General features: G+C 31.2%; 1 protein-coding gene and 1 long non-coding RNA gene across 5 annotated transcripts; one reads left to right on the top strand and one right to left on the bottom strand.

Annotated features, from left to right (window-relative positions):
- The first annotated feature begins 598 nt into the window (after positions 1 to 598).
- LOC134282888 (uncharacterized) lies at positions 599 to 8,497 on the top strand. 2 transcript variants are annotated; one of them, XR_009995382.1, is made up of 5 exons: positions 599 to 815; positions 1,420 to 1,465; positions 5,812 to 5,890; positions 8,189 to 8,310; positions 8,412 to 8,497. It is a non-coding gene; the product is annotated as an uncharacterized LOC134282888 (long non-coding RNA). The 2 variants fall into 2 exon arrangements; XR_009995383.1 differs by lacking the exons at positions 8,189 to 8,310; positions 8,412 to 8,497 and having other exon boundaries at positions 5,812 to 6,012.
- Positions 7,405 to 18,099, bottom strand: LOC134282887 (uncharacterized). Of its 3 annotated transcripts, XM_062765297.1 has the most exons (20): positions 16,755 to 16,965; positions 16,411 to 16,652; positions 14,634 to 14,717; positions 13,994 to 14,516; positions 13,604 to 13,808; positions 13,409 to 13,502; positions 13,230 to 13,307; positions 12,996 to 13,144; positions 12,700 to 12,743; positions 12,353 to 12,458; positions 11,901 to 12,059; positions 10,989 to 11,136; positions 10,734 to 10,853; positions 10,579 to 10,630; positions 10,338 to 10,487; positions 10,103 to 10,228; positions 9,435 to 10,010; positions 8,793 to 8,906; positions 8,403 to 8,671; positions 7,405 to 7,617 (listed from the first exon to the last, which is right to left on the bottom strand). In XM_062765297.1, the coding sequence occupies exons 1-20, from the start codon at positions 16,828 to 16,830 to the stop codon at positions 7,612 to 7,614; spliced, it is 3,321 nt and encodes a 1,106-aa protein (XP_062621281.1). In that variant the 5' UTR covers positions 16,831 to 16,965; the 3' UTR covers positions 7,405 to 7,611. The 3 variants fall into 3 exon arrangements, with proteins under 3 accessions (XP_062621281.1, XP_062621282.1, XP_062621280.1); XM_062765298.1 differs by lacking the exons at positions 7,405 to 7,617; positions 16,755 to 16,965 and adding an exon at positions 18,072 to 18,099 and having other exon boundaries at positions 8,306 to 8,671; XM_062765296.1 differs by lacking the exon at positions 7,405 to 7,617 and having other exon boundaries at positions 8,306 to 8,671.
- Positions 18,100 to 24,177: the final 6,078 nt, after the last annotated feature.

Genomic DNA, 24,177 nt, shown 5'->3' with positions numbered 1-24,177 from the left:
CGTTATGTTTTTCTTACAAAAAAATGGTGTGTACAAACACTTGCAGCATCCACCAGCGATAACAATCACGTGATATCTCTGACGTTAGCTAACGACTAATCAACGCAAAGCCCCAAAACCTGAGACTATGCATTACATAACGTCCTATCTCTGAAACCTGAGATATACATAAAATATACTACAATCACTACATTCTAACCACAGAAATGGAAAATTACATATGTATGCATAAAACATATTATTATCAATAATATTACATGATATATCATTAGTATAAGCAACGAAGTATTAAATGCATCGCTGTATTATATTTACAAACCATCGTAATAAGAGAACGTTATCCAGAAGTTGCTTTTGAGACCAAGAGACGCCTGTTTATAACCATAAATTAAATTATTATATCGGTTAAAATAACCATCAATCAGATGCATGTGGATCGATTAAATTTAACAGAAAAAAATATTTTCGTTTTGAAATGAATGTGATTTACTTCCGAGATATACAGAATGAATGAAATTATGAAAACTGAAAACTATTGACGCCCAAAACGCATTTCAAAAATTGTTTCCTGACTCCAACAGAAATACCTTTGCAACGCTTTTCAGTTTTAATATCTCGTGATGAATTATTCACATGACTATCATAAGCTTGGTAGAGAAACAAATTACTGCCTACGAATGTCTAAAATTATGACACATGTAGCGTAAGTATGTTTCAGAATAGGAAATTAACATTGCAGTGAAGAGTTGCTAACGAAGAGTCAGATTGTGTTGACAAGCAGGACACGACAGTGAATAAAATCTAGAGAGAACTGGGTAAGTTAACTTTCTAAATAAGCTATTGAATTTATCTTTAAAAATATAATTATTTCATTGTTTATTTGCCAAAAAAAGTTATATTTTTACGAGTTTTACCCTTACAAAAAGTTATTTATTAATTAAACCTAAATAAAAATATTCAAAAGCAGGTATGTATATTATGTAAAATTATTGCAATTTTAAAAATTAATCATGTAAGTACATCTGAGTCCACATTAAAAGGAACTTTGAAATTCTTAAAATGTGATTGATTTAATCATAACATTATAATAAAAAAAACATAACAGATTGAAATGACAAAATTCAATGCATGTCACCAGATTAGATATAATTTTGAAAAAATATCGAATGTCTCTATATAAAGTGACATAATACTGCTTGACATTTATTGTGCTAATTTGTACATTTATTTGTTATTTCTGTAATGTACGTAATATACATAAACATTGATATATTGGCGAGGTCTGCTTATTGAATTATCAATTTAAGGCTTTGTAAGTTAAAAGAAATTTTTGAAGGTTATTGAAGCACAAACACTTGTTTCCAAATCTTTTTTACGTAGTATACTAAAAAAAATTGCTTAATTTTTATTCATAAAAAGATGAGGTTGTCAGTAACACAGGAGGGCAGGATGACATTTTGTGATTGTAAGTTGGAGACATCAACACGAGGCCATCTTTTTGGGAGTATAATGATTGAAATGTGTCACATCTTTGACAGTTTTATGTACCAAAAAAGCCATTTATGATAAAAGAAACGTTTCCTCTATTATAGTATAAAATGCGTGTTTACTTTATTTCTCCTCTTCGGTTGTTGCCTTTATGTGGGTCGGTGTTTTCATTTTCAACACAAATGTCCTTCAGAGAACTTGTATGATGCCATGGGATGTACTTCATTTCAGTATTCTATTGTTAATATAGTAATGTCATGTGATCGAAGTGGATATCGAACATTCGGATAAGATCAAGCTTCCGTCTCGAAGAAGTTACTGGCAAGAAAAAGATCCCTCATTGCCCAGTTACCCTCAGTGCCGAGTATACATGTAGGTCTAAATATGCAGCCCTCAGTCTGAAATTTTTTTCCTCACTCTTCTTTCAAAACTTTTAAAATGAGTGAAAAAAAATTTGGAGAGGAATGTAAAAAAACCCCCAAAAAATGAAAAAATTGTTGCCTAACTTTGAATTATTCAATTTTGTTTGTATCCTAGCCTCTGATTGGTAATATCCAAAAAGGAACGCAAATTATTTCTGTATAACCTCGTTTAGTATTGGCCCCCCCCCCCTCCTGACAACTAGCTGAGTCATCTGTAACCATGAAATCCTCTCATTTCCAATCATCGGAATTCTTGGAAAATTCTAGATTCAATTAATGTACATTTTACTTCAAACAGTAACTCGATCTTACCACACGTAAACAAACAACATGGCTGCTTGGCCTATGAATCAGTTTTTACTTCCCCTCGCTTCCCATCACTTCAATTACTATGGTTGTATTATAGAGCGGCAAATTTGAACTAATAAAAAGCAACGAAATTTTACACACACAGTTGATTAATAATGATTTTAAAATTAAATCATAAGGAATGACTCTAATTCTTGGCCAAATGATTCGAGTATAACCTGGTTTGGGTCAGTTTACGCTTTCTTATTATCCGCCATGCGGATTAGAAAGCGTAAACTGATCCAAACCAGGTTCGAGAATTATGGTAGACTGACCCAAACCAGGTTATACTCGAATAATTTGGACAAAAATTAGAGTCATTCCCAAAATAATCTTCAAATACATTTATGGTATGTCGTGTGTAATTTTAAAAATAAGTAAAAACCCTTTTTTGTAAATTTTGACCAGGGCTTCAAATTCAATTTATTTTGTAAATTTTGACCAGGTCTTTCTACTCTTAGTACATGTACATTTTCGACAAGTTTATCGTAAATCATGACAAAGAAAGGTCATAATAGGGTAAGACCCGTTTTTGGTGCCTGACTTTGGGAGTCTTTCAGAATGATACAACAGTTTATCCAAAGAAACATGTTGTCATGCCTGCCACAAAATGAGTCTAGGTTTTGAAATACGCAGAGGTCACAGAGAGGTCAGAAAATAGATCAATTTTCGAATTTTCTCATTTTTATGCAATTTTTCATTGACTTTACAGCACATTTCGCTTCGGAAAACATAGAGCACAAGCTTGCCTATCTATAGCTACCAAATTTATGTAATTTATCAACTAGTATCAGATGCAGTTTATATGTAAAAATCTCAGAAAGGCAAGCTTGTGTTCTATATTTTCCGAAGATTAAAGTATTTCAAATATAATGAAATTCTACCAGAATTGCGCTACTTCTGCACTCCCTAGTGGCTTCCATGTAAGCTTTGAATCCAAATTCGCACTGGTTTTAAAGCAAGCATCATTTTAAGCTCTTTTATCCTGCAACTACCCCTAGCATTGACCTAATAAAGGTAACCTAATAAACCATAGCTTTATCCGGTCACTGCCCTAATAAAGCCTCTTTGTATTCCATGCATTGTGAAATATATTGCTGTTGATGGCGTCATAGTTTCATCTGCAGAGATGTGTCTAAATATGTCAAAAACAGCTAGTTTTGGACGTTTAAATGTAAGAAAATTTTTAATATGTTGCAGGATAAACAAAATACATGATAACTGTCTTGAATTATAAGCGATATTTGGGCATTTTAAGCTCTTAATATACAAACTGTATTTTATATGAATACAAACAATCAAAATTTTACCAATGTTCTGATTTTTACGTCATAAGAGGCCAGCTTTGACCGTTATCCTACCTTGTCCTTTGCCATATAAGTATAAATGAACGGAATTTTCTTATTTGCAATAAATAAATGAAAACCAATCCTTGTTTGAACAGAGACGATATACGAATCCTTCTGTTCCCATATATTTCAGGCATCATTGTCAAAACCTTGTGTTAAACTTACCTTTCAATTTTGTTTTAGAAAGGGCTTTAAATTATTATTAAATGTATGATGTATTGACGAAGTATTGAGATTTATTTAAAAATGGAAGGTTGGTTATCCGGACGCTTGTTTTATCGATGAAGCAAATAAGCTCAGAAGTCAATTTTAACACAACAAGAGCAAACACGAACTTCTAGACATCAGAAGTGGAATAAGGTGTCACGTAGGAGTGTGCATTCCCTGTCAACCGACCACACCGCCGTGTATTTCTTGTCAATTTCGGACAGACTGGAAAATCCGTAAACGATTCAAGTGTGTAACTAAATGGCTAAGCAATCCGTATAAAATTATATTTCCGGATGAATAAATCGTCCGGATTAATGTAACATAATTAAGCGTCCGGATTAACATTTAATCGGTTCTTCAATAACAACATCGCTCTTTCTTCAGCAGTGGTTGCCAAATTTTCATATAGGTCGCTGCCCACAAGTATACTACATGTATATAGACGAAAGTGCAAATTGGTAAGACCATCGGGTGTGAAACTCAGAAAAAAATTGTTTAAATGGTATGTTAAGACTTCAAGCTTATCTGGTTCTAAGGGGTGTTAAGAAAGTTCGTTCCATGATGAAATATTTTCAAAAATATCAAAGTAGTGCTTAAGTAAAGAGATGAATTTTCAAGTCTGATAAAATTACAGGAGTGTGCTTTGGATTTATAGCAATTCATTCCTAGCAGGAAGATATTGGATTTTTCTTCCATATGGAAATATATATAACATCTTTACAACACCCGAATGATAGAAATGCTGGTTATTTTGAGTGAAAATAAAGGATAATTTACTTTTGTTTCTTCATAGATTATCTTGCATCAGACAAGGTGATGAGCATATGTATAAGAACAATAGATCACGTTCCAAAAAAAAATAGTATGTCATTTTGAAATTTTTAACAGATTTGATAATTTTTGCATAATATTTAAAAAGATGTTTAGACCTTTGCGCTTAATATATGTCACAAATATGCTTCATCCCTAATTTTTCTGAACATACATCATCTGTTTTAATACCTACCCTACCCTTATTGATTCAACAAAAGACAGTTAAAACCTTACCACTAGCAAGAATGGACTCTTTAAACATGAAATATCACAAATTGTAAATATCTTTTCATCGTATTTCTTGTCGAAAATGAAAGAAAAATGGGGAACGAACTTTCTTAACACCCTTTACATAAAACCACCGTTCACGGTAGCTCAGTCGGTACAGCGTTCGCTCCATGATTGGGGGATCGTGAGTTCGAATCTCGGCCGCGACTGACCTAAGTGGATAAAAAAATGTGTAGCAATTGTTCCTTCGCCATACACTCGGCACTTTGAAGTGAAAGTTGCGGGTTCTTTGGATAAGACCTTAAAAACCAGTGAACCATATCACAGCAGGAATTGGCAAGATAAAGATCCCTCACTTCTCAATGGCCCTGAGTGACGAGTAAAGGTCAAAATTTTGAGCCCTTCACCGGTATATGGGATGTCTCTATATGAGTGAAAAATTCTCGCATGGGACTTAAAACAACATACAATTAATCAACCCATATAAAACCTCTCAGTTGATTCGATACGCAAGAGCATGCTCTACGTATGAACAATATCTAAAGCGAGGTAAATTATTGACAAACAAGTTGATGAAACAAGAAATTCAGCAGTTTAGTTTAAAGTCATCATTTCGTAAGTTCTATGGTCTCTACAGTGACCTTATCAGCAAATACAATTTATCATTGAGTTAAATGCTGACTGACTTTTTCATACTATTTGTTAGTCCATTATTTATACACTGAATTGACGACGGATTTTCCCATTTATGACATTGAGCACACTATGGGTGTGAGCGGTCGGCAGGGGATACTCCTCCATGGCACCTGATCCCACCTCCGATGATTTGGAGGTCCTTGTTTGCTCTTCTCCTATTTTGTACTGTTTCATGGACCATTGATTTTGAGTACTGTTCGTTATTTCCATGTATTTCATCTTAAAATTGTTAATGTTTTCCATTTTCTATATTTCAGAAGCTCTGCTGTTGTTATGGAAGATAGCATCTCAGTAGCAGATGAAGACATTATATCTTTCTAACGAAATTAATACTAGGTCAACAAGGATCATATGTAACCAAGGCTTACAAATCGTTGTGGATCTAGCTTTTTAAAGTGTTTAAGACAGGAAAACACGTTTTTTCTTTGGATTGTAAATGAATGAACTGTATAAAAGTAGTGCCTTGGTAAAAGATACTGTAAAATCACATATATTAGTGGAGTCAAATTTTCGAGGTTTAAAGACTTGATTTCGAGATTGGAGAAGGATTACTGAAAATGCATAAGAAATTTTAAATTTCTTGATGGTCATAGATTCAAAAGCAATGAAATTTCAACCCCAAAGAATATTTGTGATTTCACGGTATTTTTGATTCACTTTAGCAGACACATTCTGAATGAAAACAGGTCACAACATGGACGAAAGATTAATGTATAAATAAAAATAGAATTTACTTTATATTCAAATTTGAATGTTGAATAAATTCAATTAACAGTAGACATGCAGAGTGTCAACTGGAAACAAGACACAGTTTTCTTAGTGAGAAATCACCAATTCCTAAAAGCGCCAAAGGCAGATTTCATAAGATACTTAAATGTATAGATAAAAATAAGTCTTCAGTGTACCATTTTTCAAATTTTATTAGAACAATATATATTACGTATTCATTACAATTTTGCATATTTAATATTATCAGTCAATTTCTAACAATTAGCATCAATGTCATATCAGCTCATTAAACTAGTAACACAACAATTTATCTCTTTTGGAATATTGCAAAGAAATATGATGACTTAATTTACTAATCATACAGAGTGTGTAATTTTGAGCACAATAAAACAGCAAAATAGATATTAAATGTTGAACATACTATTATTAAAAATATATTATATTAGCATAATTATATAAGGATGATTTATAAAATGGAGTTCCTTCTGTTGTCACCTGTTCCTTATTCCCTTTTGAAAATAGGAACATGACAAAACAAAGATCAGGCACTGACATGGCTTTTACATGTATCTGTGCAATTGAACAAAATCAATTCATTGGAATCCATATTTGAGTATTTTGAGTATCTACTTTTAAAACTGGAAATTCGCAGGTATATTCTAATTTGCCATTTTTTTTGTAAATGTGTTTAAGTTATTTATTTATTCATGAATCTTTGGTTTTTTGATTAATGAGGGGAATGCTCTTCTTCCCATGCCTGTGAATTATAATTAAGATACATATTTGTCAAAAGAAATAAAATGATAAAGCTACGTGACAAGCATAAAACAGAAAAAATGCACATGCAATTTCACCAGGGCTGGAATAGATTTAAAAGGATTTTTAAAATAATTTTTCCAATACATCTGAATTTCCTCAATTTACAAAAAAATTAGGATTTGATTGATTGTATACTATTTAACATCCCTCTCAAGAGGATTTGAATTAAAATTTTATAAGCTTTGAGGTATTTTGATTTCATAAAAAAAATCAGGTAGTAATTTTTCAACTTTGTGGAAAAAAGCACATATTAATGACGATACTAATATACAAGAGACAATTAATAAAATAATTTTTATTGTATGTAAAACAAGAAGGGAACAATAATATGCATAAATGTGACAAATAAATAAGGTAATCAAACTGAATAAAAAGAAAAAAACAAGATCAACAAGATCAACAAAACAAATGAACTTCAGAAAGCAACAAAAATTGTAATAAATACTAGTTCTATTTAACTACAGTAAATTTGATAAATTAATAAATAAAATCTTACAGATCCACAATGTTTAGTTCTGAAAAAAATCGAATAATGCATTAGTGCTTACTGACAATGTAGATGCAATGTCGCCGGAAACATACATTTCTAAAGACAAGTCGCACATGAAATGTTCTTTTTATCAAATACTTTTAAAGATATGGATACAAGGTTGAAATATCTAAGGGGTCAGAATTTAAAAAAAAATTATTACATGCAAAGTTATGAAATAAATATCAAACTCCGAGAGACAGGTATTGAATATGGAACACATAAAACAATCAATATGTCAAAGAAAGTACATATCAAATTAATGGGACTATGGAGGAAAGTAACGGACCGATGGTACAGTCATAAAGTGCATCGTTCTGAGAGGTCGCCGGAATTGCACATGAAATGTTCTTTTTATCAAATACTTTTAAAGATATAGATACAAAATAAATATCTAAGGGGTGAATTTAAAAAAAAATTATTACATGCCTGAGAGACAGGTAATACATGTGACATCATCTATAACACACTTTTCTTTCATTAGGAGAAAAGGTATCACTGAATACTGACGTCAAGCATCTAGCATCTCCATGATCAGACTTCGCAATTTCTTTCAGAATGTTATGAAAGATGCATCATTTCTGTCCAAGACAACTTTCCCAGTTGAGAAAGAATACAGAAGCATGGGACATAAACTCCGATATCAAAATTCAATCTAATTAAAAGAACAAAAACCAAAGTAATAATAAATACTTTTCCTCATCCTATACTCTTGCTTTTAGAGAAAATTTGGTTAATGAAGGTAACGAATCGTTTTAAATTTGTTCTCACTCTTTCAAGGTTGTTTGTTGATGAGGTAGCACTCCTTGATGCTGCGGCTCTCGGTTCTGATCGAGACTGAGTTTGACTTCTGCTTCTTGAAGCTGTTGTGTCTGGTCTTCGTGCACTCATTACAACGGGAAATGGTGTCGTGACTTCTTGTCGTCGAGAAAGTTTGAAACAAGATTCGCAGCATGTGGACCCGTAATTTTCACAATAAAATTTCTTATTCAGTCTCATCATTAGACCACATCTAGCGTCTTTATCTCCATATGGACACACTGAAACGAAAGAATTAATGATTTATAATGCAAGCTGAATAGATATTTAGGTCAAACTGAAAGCAAGATAGATGAAGGATCCATGCAATAGGTGAGATTTTTGTTAGTTATAAATACTTACACATGAATCCGGTTTCAAACTTGCTACAAGTGGCACAGCAGTTATCTCTCGTTGCTTTTTTGTAGCAATCTGCACCTGTTCGAGCTGTACAGAACTGACTGTCTACACACCCAGCTGCAACAAACACAATCATTCCAATTAAGTAATTACAAAAGTAAAATAAAAAGATAAATATTTACATAAGAAAGATATATATGACAATTATGATGTTAATTTTTCTGGGCGTGAATGATAATAAAATATACAAACTAGAAATAATGTTATACAGTTTCAAATGATTTTGACCCTTTAATGTTTTGTGTATAATAAGCGAGTGTAAAGAATAATAAAGAATTGTTCAACATATTTTTTGACGTTTTTCATTCAAGTAAATGGAATGAGCAGAAATGTTGCTTCATGTATTTCGTTATGTATTGGTATTAAATGTAAGGTGATCGCCAAAAAATTGATTTTCACAACGCTGTGTTGTCTTGTTGTCTTTTGATAGCTTTTTGCTGACAGAAAGGAGCACATTCAAAAGAATATCAAGGCTTCAATCTGACTTATATTTTCTACATGAATATTTCATTTATTGATAATCGTAGATACAAAATAACAGAAGTATACAACAATGATTAAGATATACTCATAAAAGAGGCTTACTTTTAACATTTTTGGATCGATCAATATTACATGTCTGGCAACATGCACTTTTGAATCTTGTCTCTGTACATAACGACAACCATTTGGATAAAAATTCGCAAGGAACGTCAGGTCTATAAAATGCATTCTTCTTCACACAAAATCCAGGTGCAAAAGGATCTGGGATCAAATCCTCTGTTGGAACAATATCTTGAGGTGCTCCTCCGAACCCTTCTTGCTTATTTTGAGATGGTACACCCTCCTGTCTGTTTCCTCCGATCTTCAGACTAAATCTCGTAGATGAGAATGGAATCATATGCGTTGTAGTGGGAAGAATTGAGTGTCTGTTGACGTGTTGAGCGGGTCTGAAATTGACAGTCTGTCTGGTTGGTTCTGGTTGGGTTCTCTCTCTTGTGATATGTCTGGGTGTTGGCCTGAGCTCGGGTCTAGTTGGTATGGGAGATGGTTGAGAATGTACAGTTGTTGATTTCGTGGTTGGATTACCCTTACCACAAGTTCCACAGCAGTTCAATTGATGATCTCGAGTGTGACATAGTCTTTTGTCACAACCTGATTTACGATCTCCATATTCGCATCCTATGAAAATGGACAAATGTTTGATTAGAATCCCTCTCATAAATTTCTTACTTAATTTTATCAAGAGATAAACAGTTTTTCAGTTAATGTACCTTGTATCCCAGTATGTAATCCTGCACATCCAATACAACAAAGCTGGCTATTTTTGTTATCATAGCAGAGATAAGGTCGTGACTTAACTAAAACACATGAGGCTATTTTGTCTCCATATTCACAACCTACAAATAAATGAAACAAATAATTTGAGATGAAAAGCACTCTATTACAGAAAACGTTATTAAAAATAGTTTCATTTTAGATGATATGCGTGACAAGAGTGATACTTACGCTTTTTCCCGGTGAATTTCTTGCTGCATGATTCACAGCAGAATTCTCTGTATTCTTTTGTGTAGCATCTAGAAGGTCTACCATTTATAAGCTCACTGCATGTAGCGTTATTTGGAAACGGCTTCAAAGAATCCCCATGAACACATTTTTCTAAAAAAAATAAAATCAAAGCAAGGAATACAAATATCTGAATAAATGCATGCAACATTATTCATTCAGAGAAATTGTAAATTGTGCTCACCGTCTTTTTTCGGTGCTTTTCTGTCGAACACACATTCTCCATTTATACACCACTAAAAATAAATCCAAAGTATGAAACATATTTTCTTGCATAAACATTTAACTCTTCAAAATTGATTGATTTTTTTAAATTCTGTCATGTAACTCATAAAGTACCTTTTTATTTCCACATGAAGTTCCTCTTGCCGCGTTGTAAAGATGGAAACTCACTTTCTTCTTTGGGTTTTTGCAAGCCATGTTTGTACAAATGTCTTGATATCTTCCAAGACCACCAGCCTATCAAAAAATAATATTGTTTTTATGTAAATTACCATCATACATACTTTTGCATATTAAATACTACAGAATGGGATGCAAAACATACAATCAATCATTCGAACTCTACATTCAAAATGCTTTCAGAAAACATACCCAGCCATAATATGACCCTTGACCAAGTTTTTCTTTGCACTGTTCATTAGGTCCTAAGATTTGTCCAGGCATGTCTTTAATAGCTTCGCGAAAGTTTGGATCAATGTCCATAGGTCTTTCGAGCATACAGTTTTCTCCTTTGTTATTCCTGTAAAGATAATGGAAATAACGTACACATACCTAAATTTTTCTTATAGCGTAATTTTAAATACTAGTATGCATCATTTTTCTCGATTTTCAATTAAAAAAATTTAAATATACATAAATTGCATCTTTAAAATTTCTTTTTTTCTATGGCCATTCGAAATTTCGTGATCAATTTGTCATGAAAATTTATTACCCGCCCATGATTTCGCGGTTTTCTAATTATGCAAGTATATTGAACGTATTGTCGCAGGGCAATTGATAACTTTCTAAGCTGACAGAATGACAAATTATCTTTATATTATGGCGAAGTAAATCTAAATGTAATGTGAATGATGACCTTATCAAAGTTTTGTTATTTAAATATTTCCAAAATTTAGAGCATTTTTTTGTATATATTTAAGCTTTTCATTTATATTGGATGATTGATAAATTTATATTTATATCATAAAAAATCTTCACTAAGGATATAAAATGAACAAATATATCCATATTTAGTGAAGGAAATGAAAATATAAGCAATAAAAAACAGAGGACATAAAAATCTAAATAAAATCTTGCATATTTTTGAATTTCTTATTATAGAAATTGTCCATTGAAACCTACTGAGATCCAAATTTTAAAAAAATAATAAATGTAGTGAAAAGAGATTTATAATTTAAAGATAAATTACACAGAAAGGGCACTTGCTTATCAAATATCAACATATCCTTTTAGTTTTCATTTTGCATCAAACCAGTGGTGTAGTTTTAAAATATAAAGACGTACAGCTCTTGAATATAGTCCCTAAAGTATTCCACGGAGCATTCAGAGAACTTCCAGGGGTTGAGTTTTGTGGCCTGGTTGGTGTCCCCTCCCATGGCTGTCATTATGAATTGATCCTCCGGACGACAATGGTTCTGTTCCCCGTCATGATTAGCACCCAAACTGTCAGAAAACAATAGTCCCATTGTGTGATTACAATATATAAGTAAGGCAATTATACACTTCAAAAGAATGAATAATTAAAATAATATATCTATATGACATATGGGAGAAAATGATTGATCTATCAGATTTTTTAATCGAAGAATACAATTATCGTAGTTAGGAAGTTAAAAAATGGTTTTGAACAAGCTGCTCTTACAAATTGAAATCATGATGGTGCATTTTAAAGTTTGAGAGCAGAACACATGAAAATAATGAACATGTTTTGTCCAAAATCAAATGCGCCGCCATACCTGTGAGCCAGTTCATGGGTGGCAGTTATGATCCCTCCAAATCCTCCATGATCTTCATTGATAGAAGCACTTTTCTTTGTACATACAGTGCGGACATGGGCATAGCCTGTATAGAGAACCACATAAAATCGGTTAGCAATATGTATAATAGCATATAATAGCATAAAATGCTTTCCTGCACAAAATAGATTAGCAAAACAGCATGAACTTTTCTCCTGATTGCTTATCAAATGCAATTAGACCCTTTACATTTTGAAAATCTAGAATTCAAAGGAGCTTTAAAGCATGTTCAAAATTATTCTAAAACAAAACTGTAATGTTAGATGTTAAGATGTTAAAGTCCCCACCTGTCACCGTTGGATCGTCAGAACGTGTTTCATATAAATCTTCTCTGAAAAAAAAAACAGGAAATAAAAAATGTTAAGTACAATTTAATGTTAAGTGTGTCAAGTCGTCTAATTTGATGCAAAATGGACAGATATTTGTGAAAATGATAAACTGCGGTTTTTATCATACTCCACGATAGGACGATGCTATACATTTATAATGTATTTCAAAATGAGCTATTTGACATCATAAATAATGATAAGTCGACATGCCTGGCCTTTTAGATGTTTTAAAGTTAAATTTAATATGTAAATACCCGGTAAATAACATCAGATGGTCGTGTTCAGGAAGATGTTTAATCATGGTCTCTCTCCAGTCAACCAATCTGTTGAGAGCATCCCAAACTGCTACGTATTTGTACTCGGGGTTAACGTAAGTGTTTGTCCAAGGGGAAAAATTAGGATGCTACAAATGACAATCAAATGTCAATAACTGCATTCATAAAATACATTAATATTTTGTTCATACAGAAAAGGTAAACAAAACTTACATCAGCAATAACATATTCCGTTACTGTGACCTTGATGGCAAAAGTAGGATCCCTGATGTTCTCATAACGAAGGTCAATCTATAATTGAAACAAATATATCAGAAATGCTATTTTTGTTTACTGTAGTAAAACTGTTAGCATGATCAACCTTTCATAAATATAAGTACATTAAACCTTACCCCATTCACAATGTGAGCAAAATACATTCTGATCTTAGATTTGGCATCTCTGTCCCTTGCTCTTACATTCGTCTCTGTACTTGCATTGTAAAACCTGTTGCAGAAAAGGTAAACTTTCTTAATGAACAAAGTTCTTCATAAACTTTACAACCACGATGAATTATTTGGAAAGCTTCAGAAAGTGTCCAGCCCTACCTCATATAGATGCTATAGTCAACCACTACTACTAGCGTTAAGTAGTAGTCACTTGCAGATCCTGAGAACGATCTGAAGGCCTCTCTTGTTTTATCCCTATTGTGCTGGCCGACTTGCTGATTGAAACCTCCCTGAAGAAATGTTGCCTCCCTCTGTTTTTCTCGTCTGGCCAGAGTTTGAAATGGAACGTTTTCCAGAAGGGAATCTAAAATAAAAAAGCACCGTGCTAGTGTACTTCAATTTTAAGATTTGTAAAATTCAAAACAGAATATTGTATTGTAAAGAACTTTAAAAAAAATATGTTATTGATAATTTACTACTTAAGGTGTATTTATTGTTTATTTTTCTAAACATGATATCAAAATATGCTTAAATTGGCTACAGACGTACTTCGACCGACACAGTCTCCTTTAATTTTTTTCTTGGGATCTTTCCTAAAAGCTGCATACAGTTGTCTTCGTTTGGGAGGTGGATTTGGTGGGTATATCTCATTCCCTTGAAAGTCTCCAGTTGCAGCCCCCACAACAGGTTCCCCTGGATACTCCAGTAATCGCTTTTCTAGATCATGATCGATTTGATTGGTTGCAAATGGATTAAATTCTTGCTGGATAGTTTCTCGGATTGGTTGATTTGATTGAATGTAATGGTTGTGATGAACTTTATGAGTCTGAACGTGGCGATTATAATGAGCATTTTGAGTGGGCTGGGCACGATTGTTATTGCTGATTCTGGAATGGACTATATTGTTATTGTTGGCTTGGGCATAAGGGTTATTATATTCTCCGAACAAACTATTGCGCGATTGTCTCGGTTCACCATATCTTCTTGCATGTCTCTTTTTTCTTCTTGTTCCAGGATTTTTCTCCATAGGTGTTATATCATACTCTTCACCATTTACATTCAAACTTCCAATCTATAAAAATGGAAAACGTACATAATCAATTACCTGTTAATATTTACAGAGTGTTCTATGGAGTTTCTGATGCATTTCTTTTAGAGAGCGAGTACATTTCAATATTGAAGACATTACCAAGATACAGTGCCCCTCCGAATCTTCACCACAGGTCACTGTAAAGGCAGCCTGAGTTTCGTTATCCTGGTAAAGGGCTACGTTCTGTAATTATAAAATTAATTGTTAGCCTGACATTATAAAATATTATAGCATTAGAATAATAGTTTCTTTTTAAACAACTATACGACTAGATCATTTGCCTATCATGTGACATTTATTTGTGTCATGTATAATAAGTCATCTCAATTGTTTTAATTTCTTGGACAAGTTAAATCACACAGGATGTTATTTAACTACTATTTCAAAGGGAAAGGTAGTGATTTATATCTTTGAATTGATTTCGGTTCTTTATCCTAACCTTATATTTATATAATTATCTTTGGGAATTCACATTTAAGTGAAATGTAATTGCATGGGAATAATGTATGCCCAGCACGTGTATAGAAACAACTTCTAAAATTTTATAGATATTAGCATACTATTTCAACTGACAGTACATAAAAGATTTAAATAGTATGCCAAATACCGTTTTAATACGTTTGCTTAAATATGCAACTTTAAATAATCAAAAAAGTAAATAATGGAGTATTTAAAAAATGGTAGAAGAAATTACAATCTTTTCTTTAAAATATTTTTTTAATTGGAATGGTCTCTATCAGACTAAATTTTAAAATTGTTCACTCGATTTAATGCATATTCCTTTTTTGCACTCTCTATTCATAATGTTTCTAGCATGTCAAGAAAGCAAAGGGAGGACAGTTTACTAAATCAAATTGTTGTTTAAAGATAGAAAATTAATTAATTGAGGTTATTAGGTTTATGTATAATGCAATGAACATAATTTTTCAGCACTGTTAATTGTCGTGTGGTTAACCTCTATGATTCATTTGAAATAGTAACAAAGTTATCTTGCCATTAAACATTTCGAACTGGCCTGAAAGAAAGTGATTGTTGTCGATTCATTAAAATTATGATTCACTTCTTCAATTGACATTTGATTCCAAATGAATAAATCGAAGTGTCATATCTATCAATCATCTTGAAGGCAAAAACCCAGTATAATGGGGTTTGATTTTTTTTAATTTGTATAACTTAAGAATTATTTATGTCACAGTTTTAGAAAAATGAAAAGTGTCTATGAAAGTCAAAATTATGTTGAATGTTCGAAGACAATAAATAAATGAAAATGAAAATGTGTTAATACTGTAGATAATGATAATCTTATGTTTCAATGAGAACGTATATATTCTATAATTAGCAAAACCTTATGACCTTACTATAGGAAATGTTCTCTGATTTATAATATTTTCATAATTAATTTAAACACTGCAAGAACAATGTCATTTGTGGCAGGTGCGCATTGAACCGTGACACAAGTAACACATGTGTGTAAATTGTCCAAAAAATACAGTTCTAATTAATTTCTTTCTTGCAGAAAAAACAAATGAACACACCCATCTAAAATATCAATGGTAAATTATGATTTGATAAAAAAAAAACCCATTAATATGTCATAATAACACATTCTTTTACATACCTAAGTTAAATTTGAAGTTATGCTTGATAAATTTAAGAAATCTTTACGATACCTGATGGTGCATTTTTAAATTCATTGAAGAAAAAAACTTGAACAGTGACTTGTATAAATGTCAGTCTCGTTTTGCAGAGTCATTAAAGCATAAAATCTTCTCATTTTAGCAAATTGAAATATAATTCTCTTTTTTAACATAAAACATTACATTTAAAGAAAAATCGAATAAGAATTTAATTTATTATGATTTGATTAATATCTTACCTTCAATGGTGGTATATTTTCTTCCTTGAAATAGATTTCTCCAGTGGTAGCATTTTGACGAATAGAGACCATCTTCTGTTTTTCGTATCCAATGGAATTTCTCTTCAGTTTCAGATGAACTGGAGACTCACCATGTACAAGACGGACGTTGAAGCCCAGAGCTGAAGGCATTTCACCTGCTTTCTGGATTTCTGTTTCGGATTCTAGTTCTTCAATGATAACGATATCTGAAGGATCGCTTTCTGCAATTAAAAAAAAAATCATATACATACCAATGTTTTTAATTTCTTGAGTGTAAAGCACAAATTAAATTAAATCTTTTGCATGATACTTGGTAAACTTACCATCTGTAATTACTTCCCCAAATAAAGAACAAAAGATTAATAAAACACATTTTGAAAATAAATATAAAGACGGCATAATGAATCCGTGCGAAATTCTATAAAAAATATATTTAAGTCGTCAAGGAAAAAAATTTCAATAAAATCTTTTCGATGTTTAAAGTCTCCAAAGATTCTTCTGACACTTTTTTTAAGTTTTAAAGTTAAGTTTCCAAATTATAAGTAATAGTTTTTGTTGTATGACATAATTCTTCTTAAGTCGTTAATTTCACAATGGAGTTTCTTGAAGATACGGAACAGCTTAAGTACAGCACATATTGGCAAAATGCTAAATATATCAGTTATCACGTGACAGCCATTAGCATATGTGGGAATTTTCGTGATGTCGTAGCTAAATTTACCTGTGCGAGATAATTGATATAAAAAATATTATTGAAGTATTTCCATTTGTTAAACTTAGGATTATTCATTTACTTTTGACTACAATAAATCGAATAAAATAGCGTCAAAAACTTCCTAAATGCATAAAACGACTTGTTGCATAGGATTCTGCAATTAAAGGAAAGAAAACAAATAATAAAGGCTAATACTTCCTAAGGATCCTAATTTTGACCTCCGTTTTTTTTCTTTGGGACTGTTATTTCTAAAAAAAATCCCATCTCCTTAAAATTATTTTTCAACTTTTGTTGCGAGTTTGGTTCTGATTTCCTCACTCTATAAGCTGATAAAGATAAAAATACTGTTTAATGTCTTTTGAGCACGGAATTTTATCTTCATTCTATTTTCAAAAGTAAAAATTGTTTTTTCAAAGAAAAAAAGAAAAAGGAATATTTTTTCAATAAAATGATTTGTAGATGAGGATGAAAGATTCTTCTAAGGCTCTGTATACTAGTAATTAATGGAACGGTATAAAATATTTAAAAGGTTAATTCTTTTAATGGTCTTTAAAGATACGTTTAATTTGTTTTATAAAAATCACGAAAAACAATATATCACATGCAATTCTAGGTAATAGGCAGTTAAATGAAAAATACCCTTACAGATTTACTTGTTTATTAATGAAGCAGACTCGGAAGTCCTTCGAAGCAATGTTGAAATACAATTATGATTGATTGTATTTGCTTATTTTCATTGTATTATATATATTCATATCAATTATTGGTATTTTGTAACAAGCTATTCTTTTTAACACTTAAAGTGACTTTTAATTTCTTCCTACAAAAACTGTAAAAATAACTTCAGCTGTCCATGCAATGTAATTGTAGCGAATGAATATCTTACCTTCTTTCTAATATGTCTACTGAAATATTTTTTACTTACAGGTTTATATTCTGTCTGGAAACCCAAAGTTTGCTCTCAATATATATGTAGTTTCCTTCTAAATTATTGCTTCTGTCACAGACCTCAATTCCTGTATGTTTCATTGCAAATTGGGGACGGTTTTAAAAGCTGTTAGCAGATTTTTTGGACTATATTCCTGGTTTTACTCATCTGTCTTATCACTTCCGGTTTCCTCTTTTGTGCGTTTCAAATTGTGATATCGTTGTTTAAGACTATATAAGTCATTGATGGTCGTTACCGTTGTGTTTTTACTTAAATTGTAATGAATACAATGGATCCCTGTTAACATGTAGTACTACTATTATGTATCCTTAACAAATTAATTGGTATTGCTGTGTGCAGAAACATATTTTATTTCATGGTTATTTTTATGTGATTTGAAAATCCAGACATATATCTCCTAGAAGGACGTTTCCTGGCCATTTGTGGTTTCAAAGTTGTATGTGCATCGTAGCATTGATTGTGGCTTCATATTTCTAGGCGTAAAGTCGTTAGTCAGCTAAACAAAAAAATATCACAATGATTTAAGACATGTCAGCTTTTTTGTCCTGGTTACTTAATGACTTTTTAAATTACAATTTCTCTAATCGACATGTCATGTCATTAATTTTTTTATGAAGTTTGTACTTTATACACGTGTATCTTCTTCTTCAAACTGTTAAATTGTATGTGTTTATGTATTTTTGAATAGCTAATTAATAAATATTTTTCTTTATTATTAAATGTTCATTTACGTAGACAATATAAGTATCGCGACAAATAAAAGGGAAAAAAAGCAACAAGAATACATATATGTTTGTTACAGATAATGAATTTTAATTTGTCAAAATTATAATAATAGAGTGCTCTTATTAACAGTTGACAATTATTGATCAATGTAATACATTATCTTATTTTTTATATTGCTCAATTAATGCAGGTCTTATGTTTCGTATAGACATAATGTAAAACGCATGATTTGTCTGTAGAGACATATTTCGGAAGTGGTATATTACCGTATACCTAGATCTTATCAAAAGCTTTGTGCTAATCAATTATTCGAAAAAAAGGAAATGAAATGTCAAATAAATAGGTATCAATTTACAACGTCTGAATCTAACTTTCATTATAATAAAAAAGTTTGAAGTAAATTTATTTTGATTTTCACATCGAATGTGAACACACCAGCATAAATCAAACTCGTTCTTTAAATCATTTTACTGTCTTTCATTTTGACATACTCTTAATATAGGATTCATTTTAAGAAAAATAACTGTCTCACTGATTACGTTTTAAGCGATCGTATAATACTTTTACTCTAGCGGCCATTCAAGCTATTTTAAGATTAAATAAAATTGAATTATCTGTAGTTTTCTTTAAAAAAAAAAAAAAGAATTTTACATGTGTTATGGTTTGCTTTAAATTTTTTAAGTTTGTGAAACAGGTGATGATGTATTCTGCTTTCGATTTTCGATTTCTTTTTATGTTTGATAGATAATTTCCACAAAACAACACCGAATGAACAAACATATTTGTGGGTATGTTAAACACTAACGGGCTAAAAGAATCATCTATTTTATCAATTTTTTACATGTAATTTGTAAATATTTTTCTATCATCAATCACATGATGAGCGTATAACAAAAATCTGTTTTTAATGAATAAAAAAGAAAAAAAAGTTCTTCGTCATTGAATTGGGTTTAATCGTTGATAAGACATACGTATGTATTATACAATATTATACACTATTGTGTATGTGTATCGGATATTGTGAATTCAAAACTTTCAATGATATTAAGTTTGCAAAGCACTATTCTCTTTCGTGTCTCTTTTAACATTTCACAGAGGAAGAATGTTTGATAAACACATTGACAAGAAAATATATTGATGATAACATCTGTGTATATATCTTTTCTATATGTTTTAGATGAAGTACACTCCAGTCCTTACTTTTATGTCATAGTAACCTGTTAAGGCTGTATTCTCGTGATTAGGAGACCCAGGTTGGATATTCGTACCTGACTTCACGTCAAACCTAAGACATAAACATTGATAGTGACTGTTTCTTCGTCAAATACCTTATAGTAGAAGTGGAAGTCATAGATCTTTCGGAAAAGATTTTTTTAAAACCGAGATCCTGCGTTCCGATAGGCGTTGCTGTGCTAAAGAACCCTCACTGCTCAAATTGCCATAACTGCACACATTTGATAATTAGGTATAGAACAATAGGTGTGAAGTGTGTTTTGATAGCAATTATAGTCTGATTTTTGGTTTGGATTTACATGGATTTACTTGTGAATACCTAATTTAGCTTAATGTAATCTTAAGAGGTTTAATACAATTTTATAAGCATTTTATCTAAATTTTATCAAAATATTTTATTTTATGGATTACTTTTCAATCTTGATAAAATTCTAAATGAATTAAAGATATAACAAATAATAAATAAAATAGAGAATGATGTCTCTACAGTATATGAGTGAAACATCTCGAGGGAGTGACGTATATTACTTAGTAACAATCAATCAATAGTTTTGATAGGATTCCTTCGATAAAACCATAAAAAACGTTTCTTTTATTAAATCATTTTTTATATCAATATTCCAAAAATTGTTTGTACGTTGACAAAATAATACTTATGACCATCAATATTCAGTTATCATATAGATTTTCCCCTTTGAACAAGATGTAGTTCAAATAATGTAAGTAGATAATGATTAAATGCATATTATTTTGCTATCCACATAAAGATATCTCCTTCTCTATCTCTTTCAAACTAATTACAAGTTCAGGTACTTCATCACAAAGTTACAGAATTAATGATCTAATGTGTTTTCTAGTATGTCATGGTATCACACAAAAGTCCTTGACATGACAAATAAGGAGAAGCTCAAAAACTCCCTCATTTTCCTCATTATGCAAATATTAATGCTTGGAGGCTCGTATTTAATTATGAAATCTAACTATCGACGATCATTATGACGTCATATATCACCAAAGGTTAAACTCATCATAGACCTGAAGACATGTTCTTACGATTATGGTATTCGATCAATTGCCTTTGGAAAATCCTGAGAGAAAATGAAAGCCAGCTGTTCCATAATGTAGTAATTTTCTTTACATTCTGAAAGCACATTCATTATTAAAAAGGATCATTAATGGATCAAAAGTCAACAATGATTGTTGCCATTTCTCAGAATAAAGTGCATTAAAATTGGCTTGTACCTTATAGACATAGCAAGCTATCTTTTCGTCTCTTCCATGGGCAATAAGGTGCAAAGCGGTTTTTGAAAGATAAAAGGAATAAAAATCAACGTTAAAATTATTAAAGTTTTTTAAACGTTCGGCTAGAAATATTAAAGTATTATCCTTCCCTATTAATATGTGTCATTTGACTCAGCAAATTTTAATATTTAAATGACCTTGATTCCTTCCCACTTTGGGCATAAACTTTGTCTGCTTTTAACATAGATTCGTCTACAGTCAAGAAATGTTCGTTAACCGTATGATTGGGCGTAAAGTGCAAACATGGAACTTCATTTGATTTAATTGATTGATGGTTAAAAATGCCATAAATCATTGCGTTTTCTCGCTTGATGCGGAATTAATTGCAAACGTGGTCATCAGCTACCGTTAATTGCACACGGAGGTGATAGAACATTTCATCATCAAATAGTATATCTGTGCAGGAAATGAAAGGACGTGTTTTATAAGTATATCTGGGTGATGTAAAAATAATTTTATATTTCATTGATTTACCATATTTATTTGAAAATAAACTGTAAACTTCAAAAGGAACTTATAATTTTTACTTTATTATAAAAATAAAGGCTTATTTTTTCACAGTATAGATTCCTGACAAAAGAAAGAAATGTCTTGTTGGGACCTTCATTTTTACATTCAGATATTCTGTTTAAGCTGTACTTCATCAACTTATAATTATGATTCGATATATGTAAGTTAACACGTACTAGATGAAATCACAGAGTCTAACACAGCTATTTCATATTAAAATGTTTTACTAGGAAGAGGCATTTATGGCAGTCTTACGATTATTGTGTATTGATAAACCTGGTGATTTAAATTTTCTATTACTTTCTTTTAATTATGTACTTATTATTTAATTTATATCCCTTTTAAATCTTTCATTTGATTTGATACTTAATGTATACTCTGCATTAATTCATATTTAAAATGGCAACTGACATAAAAGTTTATGTTGCAAGGGTTAACAATTCCATCAAATTTTGCTTACCGTATTACAGTAATAAAAAAACTATTTATGAATAAACCCAATTAATAGGTCTAGTGATAGTTGTTTTATTTTCATATATTGTAAAATTGTTCTATGGATTGCTCAGATTAAGCGATCAAGACAAATGGTAGATGTGACCTGTCGACAATAAATGCAGCAATGCTTACGATTTCTGGCACCTGAGACAACATTTTATGTTTCCAAAGTACTTTTTGCTCCAGTCTCAAGCTCAAATGTGCAATTTTCACTTCATATCTTTTTTTTAATATTCTATCGGAAGTAAAAGAAATTCTTAAATATGTTTACTTGATATGGTTCAGGAAAAACGCCAGCCAGACTGGTTTGTGTGTTTTCAAAAACATCTTCTACGATATCCTTCTTGCCTTTAAATCTTACGAAAACGCATAGCTGTATGTATCCTGCATTGCAATAAATATTAGAATCCATCCACCTATTTTGTTTACATGTCTCTGCGTTTGAATATTAAGATTCAGCTCATGAAAAGGTATGGTTACAGAATACAATAATGAATCTACCATCAACTTGTTTTTAAAGATTTGATTAGCCAGACTTCTGATGCGCCTTTTGAACGAAGTGTTACTTTGATCAAATTCTGTGTTAGTATCAAAGGATATGATGTGTTAATTCTATTTCTTTAGTCCTTAGAACTCAACAACTAAAACAAAAATAAACAAATATGAAACAAGGCATTCAATACCGTATAACGTATCATTTTTTGCGTCACTTCAACAGAACAGAAGAGAACTTATTAAAAACATCAGACTATTACAGTTTAGCACATCTAATAGCAGGGGAGTAAGTTGTTTATTCATTTATGACATTTAATATAAGATTAATTAGATTTTTCTTTCCTATTTCTTTGTTATTTTTCCTTGTCGACATCACATTGTGTTGGTAATTACTTTGCTGTAAGGAAACTGGTTAATATTGTGTTCTGTGTTAAACTTAGTACACAAACCTTTCAAAAATATTCTCATCAATGAAAGGTGCAGCTGTTGGATAATGGAATGTGATTAAATAAAAAAAGGATACTCAGTAATATCATGCATATTTTTTCGGAATTTTGTATCCTGTTGAATAAAATGCAAATGAGAGGATTTTGTGAGAATGCCAGAGTTGCCTCTGATTTGAAATTAAAACAAATATTGTGTTGCAAAGAAATACATGAACGAGTTGATTACTAATTCAATCTTATTATTTTTAATGTGAAGAATGGATTTTAATCATCATAGACTTTCAAAATATTTGGAGACAGTTTGAAATTATTTTCAGTTCGCAAGATTGAAAAGAGAAGACTTCATTTAGAGCATTTATCACTTTAATTTAAGCATGACGTTTTGTCTTAAAATAGAAAAAGGAAAAACCGTTGCAATATCAAAAATTTTATCCTGTAGTGCAGGAAATAAATCGAAAAATAGAACAACACAAATATATTGACATTTTAAACTTTTGGTATTTTGTAATGTGATTCATCTGGATCCGTATTATTTCATATCTCAGTAGATGTTTGCAGGTAAAATACCTCAATGGCCTATTCTAAAACGAAATCCAGTTATACAGTCTTACAAGTGACAACATATTTCATCCTAATATACCTTGAACGCTCTAACGAACTGGCCATACATACATATATACGTTCAAGCGCCCTCATTATTAGCAGACCTATTTTTGTATTCATATGAAGCAGATTGTTATCTTATATGTGAAATGAAGAAAAAACTTACTTTGACCTTCAATTCGACTGTTAAATATATTGACGTATTTTCAATTAACAATGGTTATTTCCATTCGAATGTCGATACAATATACCAAAGTGAGCTAGAAATAAAA

Source organism: Saccostrea cucullata, unplaced genomic scaffold (genome assembly GCF_032062105.1).
Source record: "Saccostrea cucullata isolate Sc308-1 unplaced genomic scaffold, CSIRO_AGI_Scuc_v1 ctg406, whole genome shotgun sequence".
NCBI lineage: Eukaryota > Metazoa > Mollusca > Bivalvia > Ostreida > Ostreidae > Saccostrea > Saccostrea cuccullata.
This window is presented reverse-complemented; position numbering and strand designations above follow the sequence as displayed.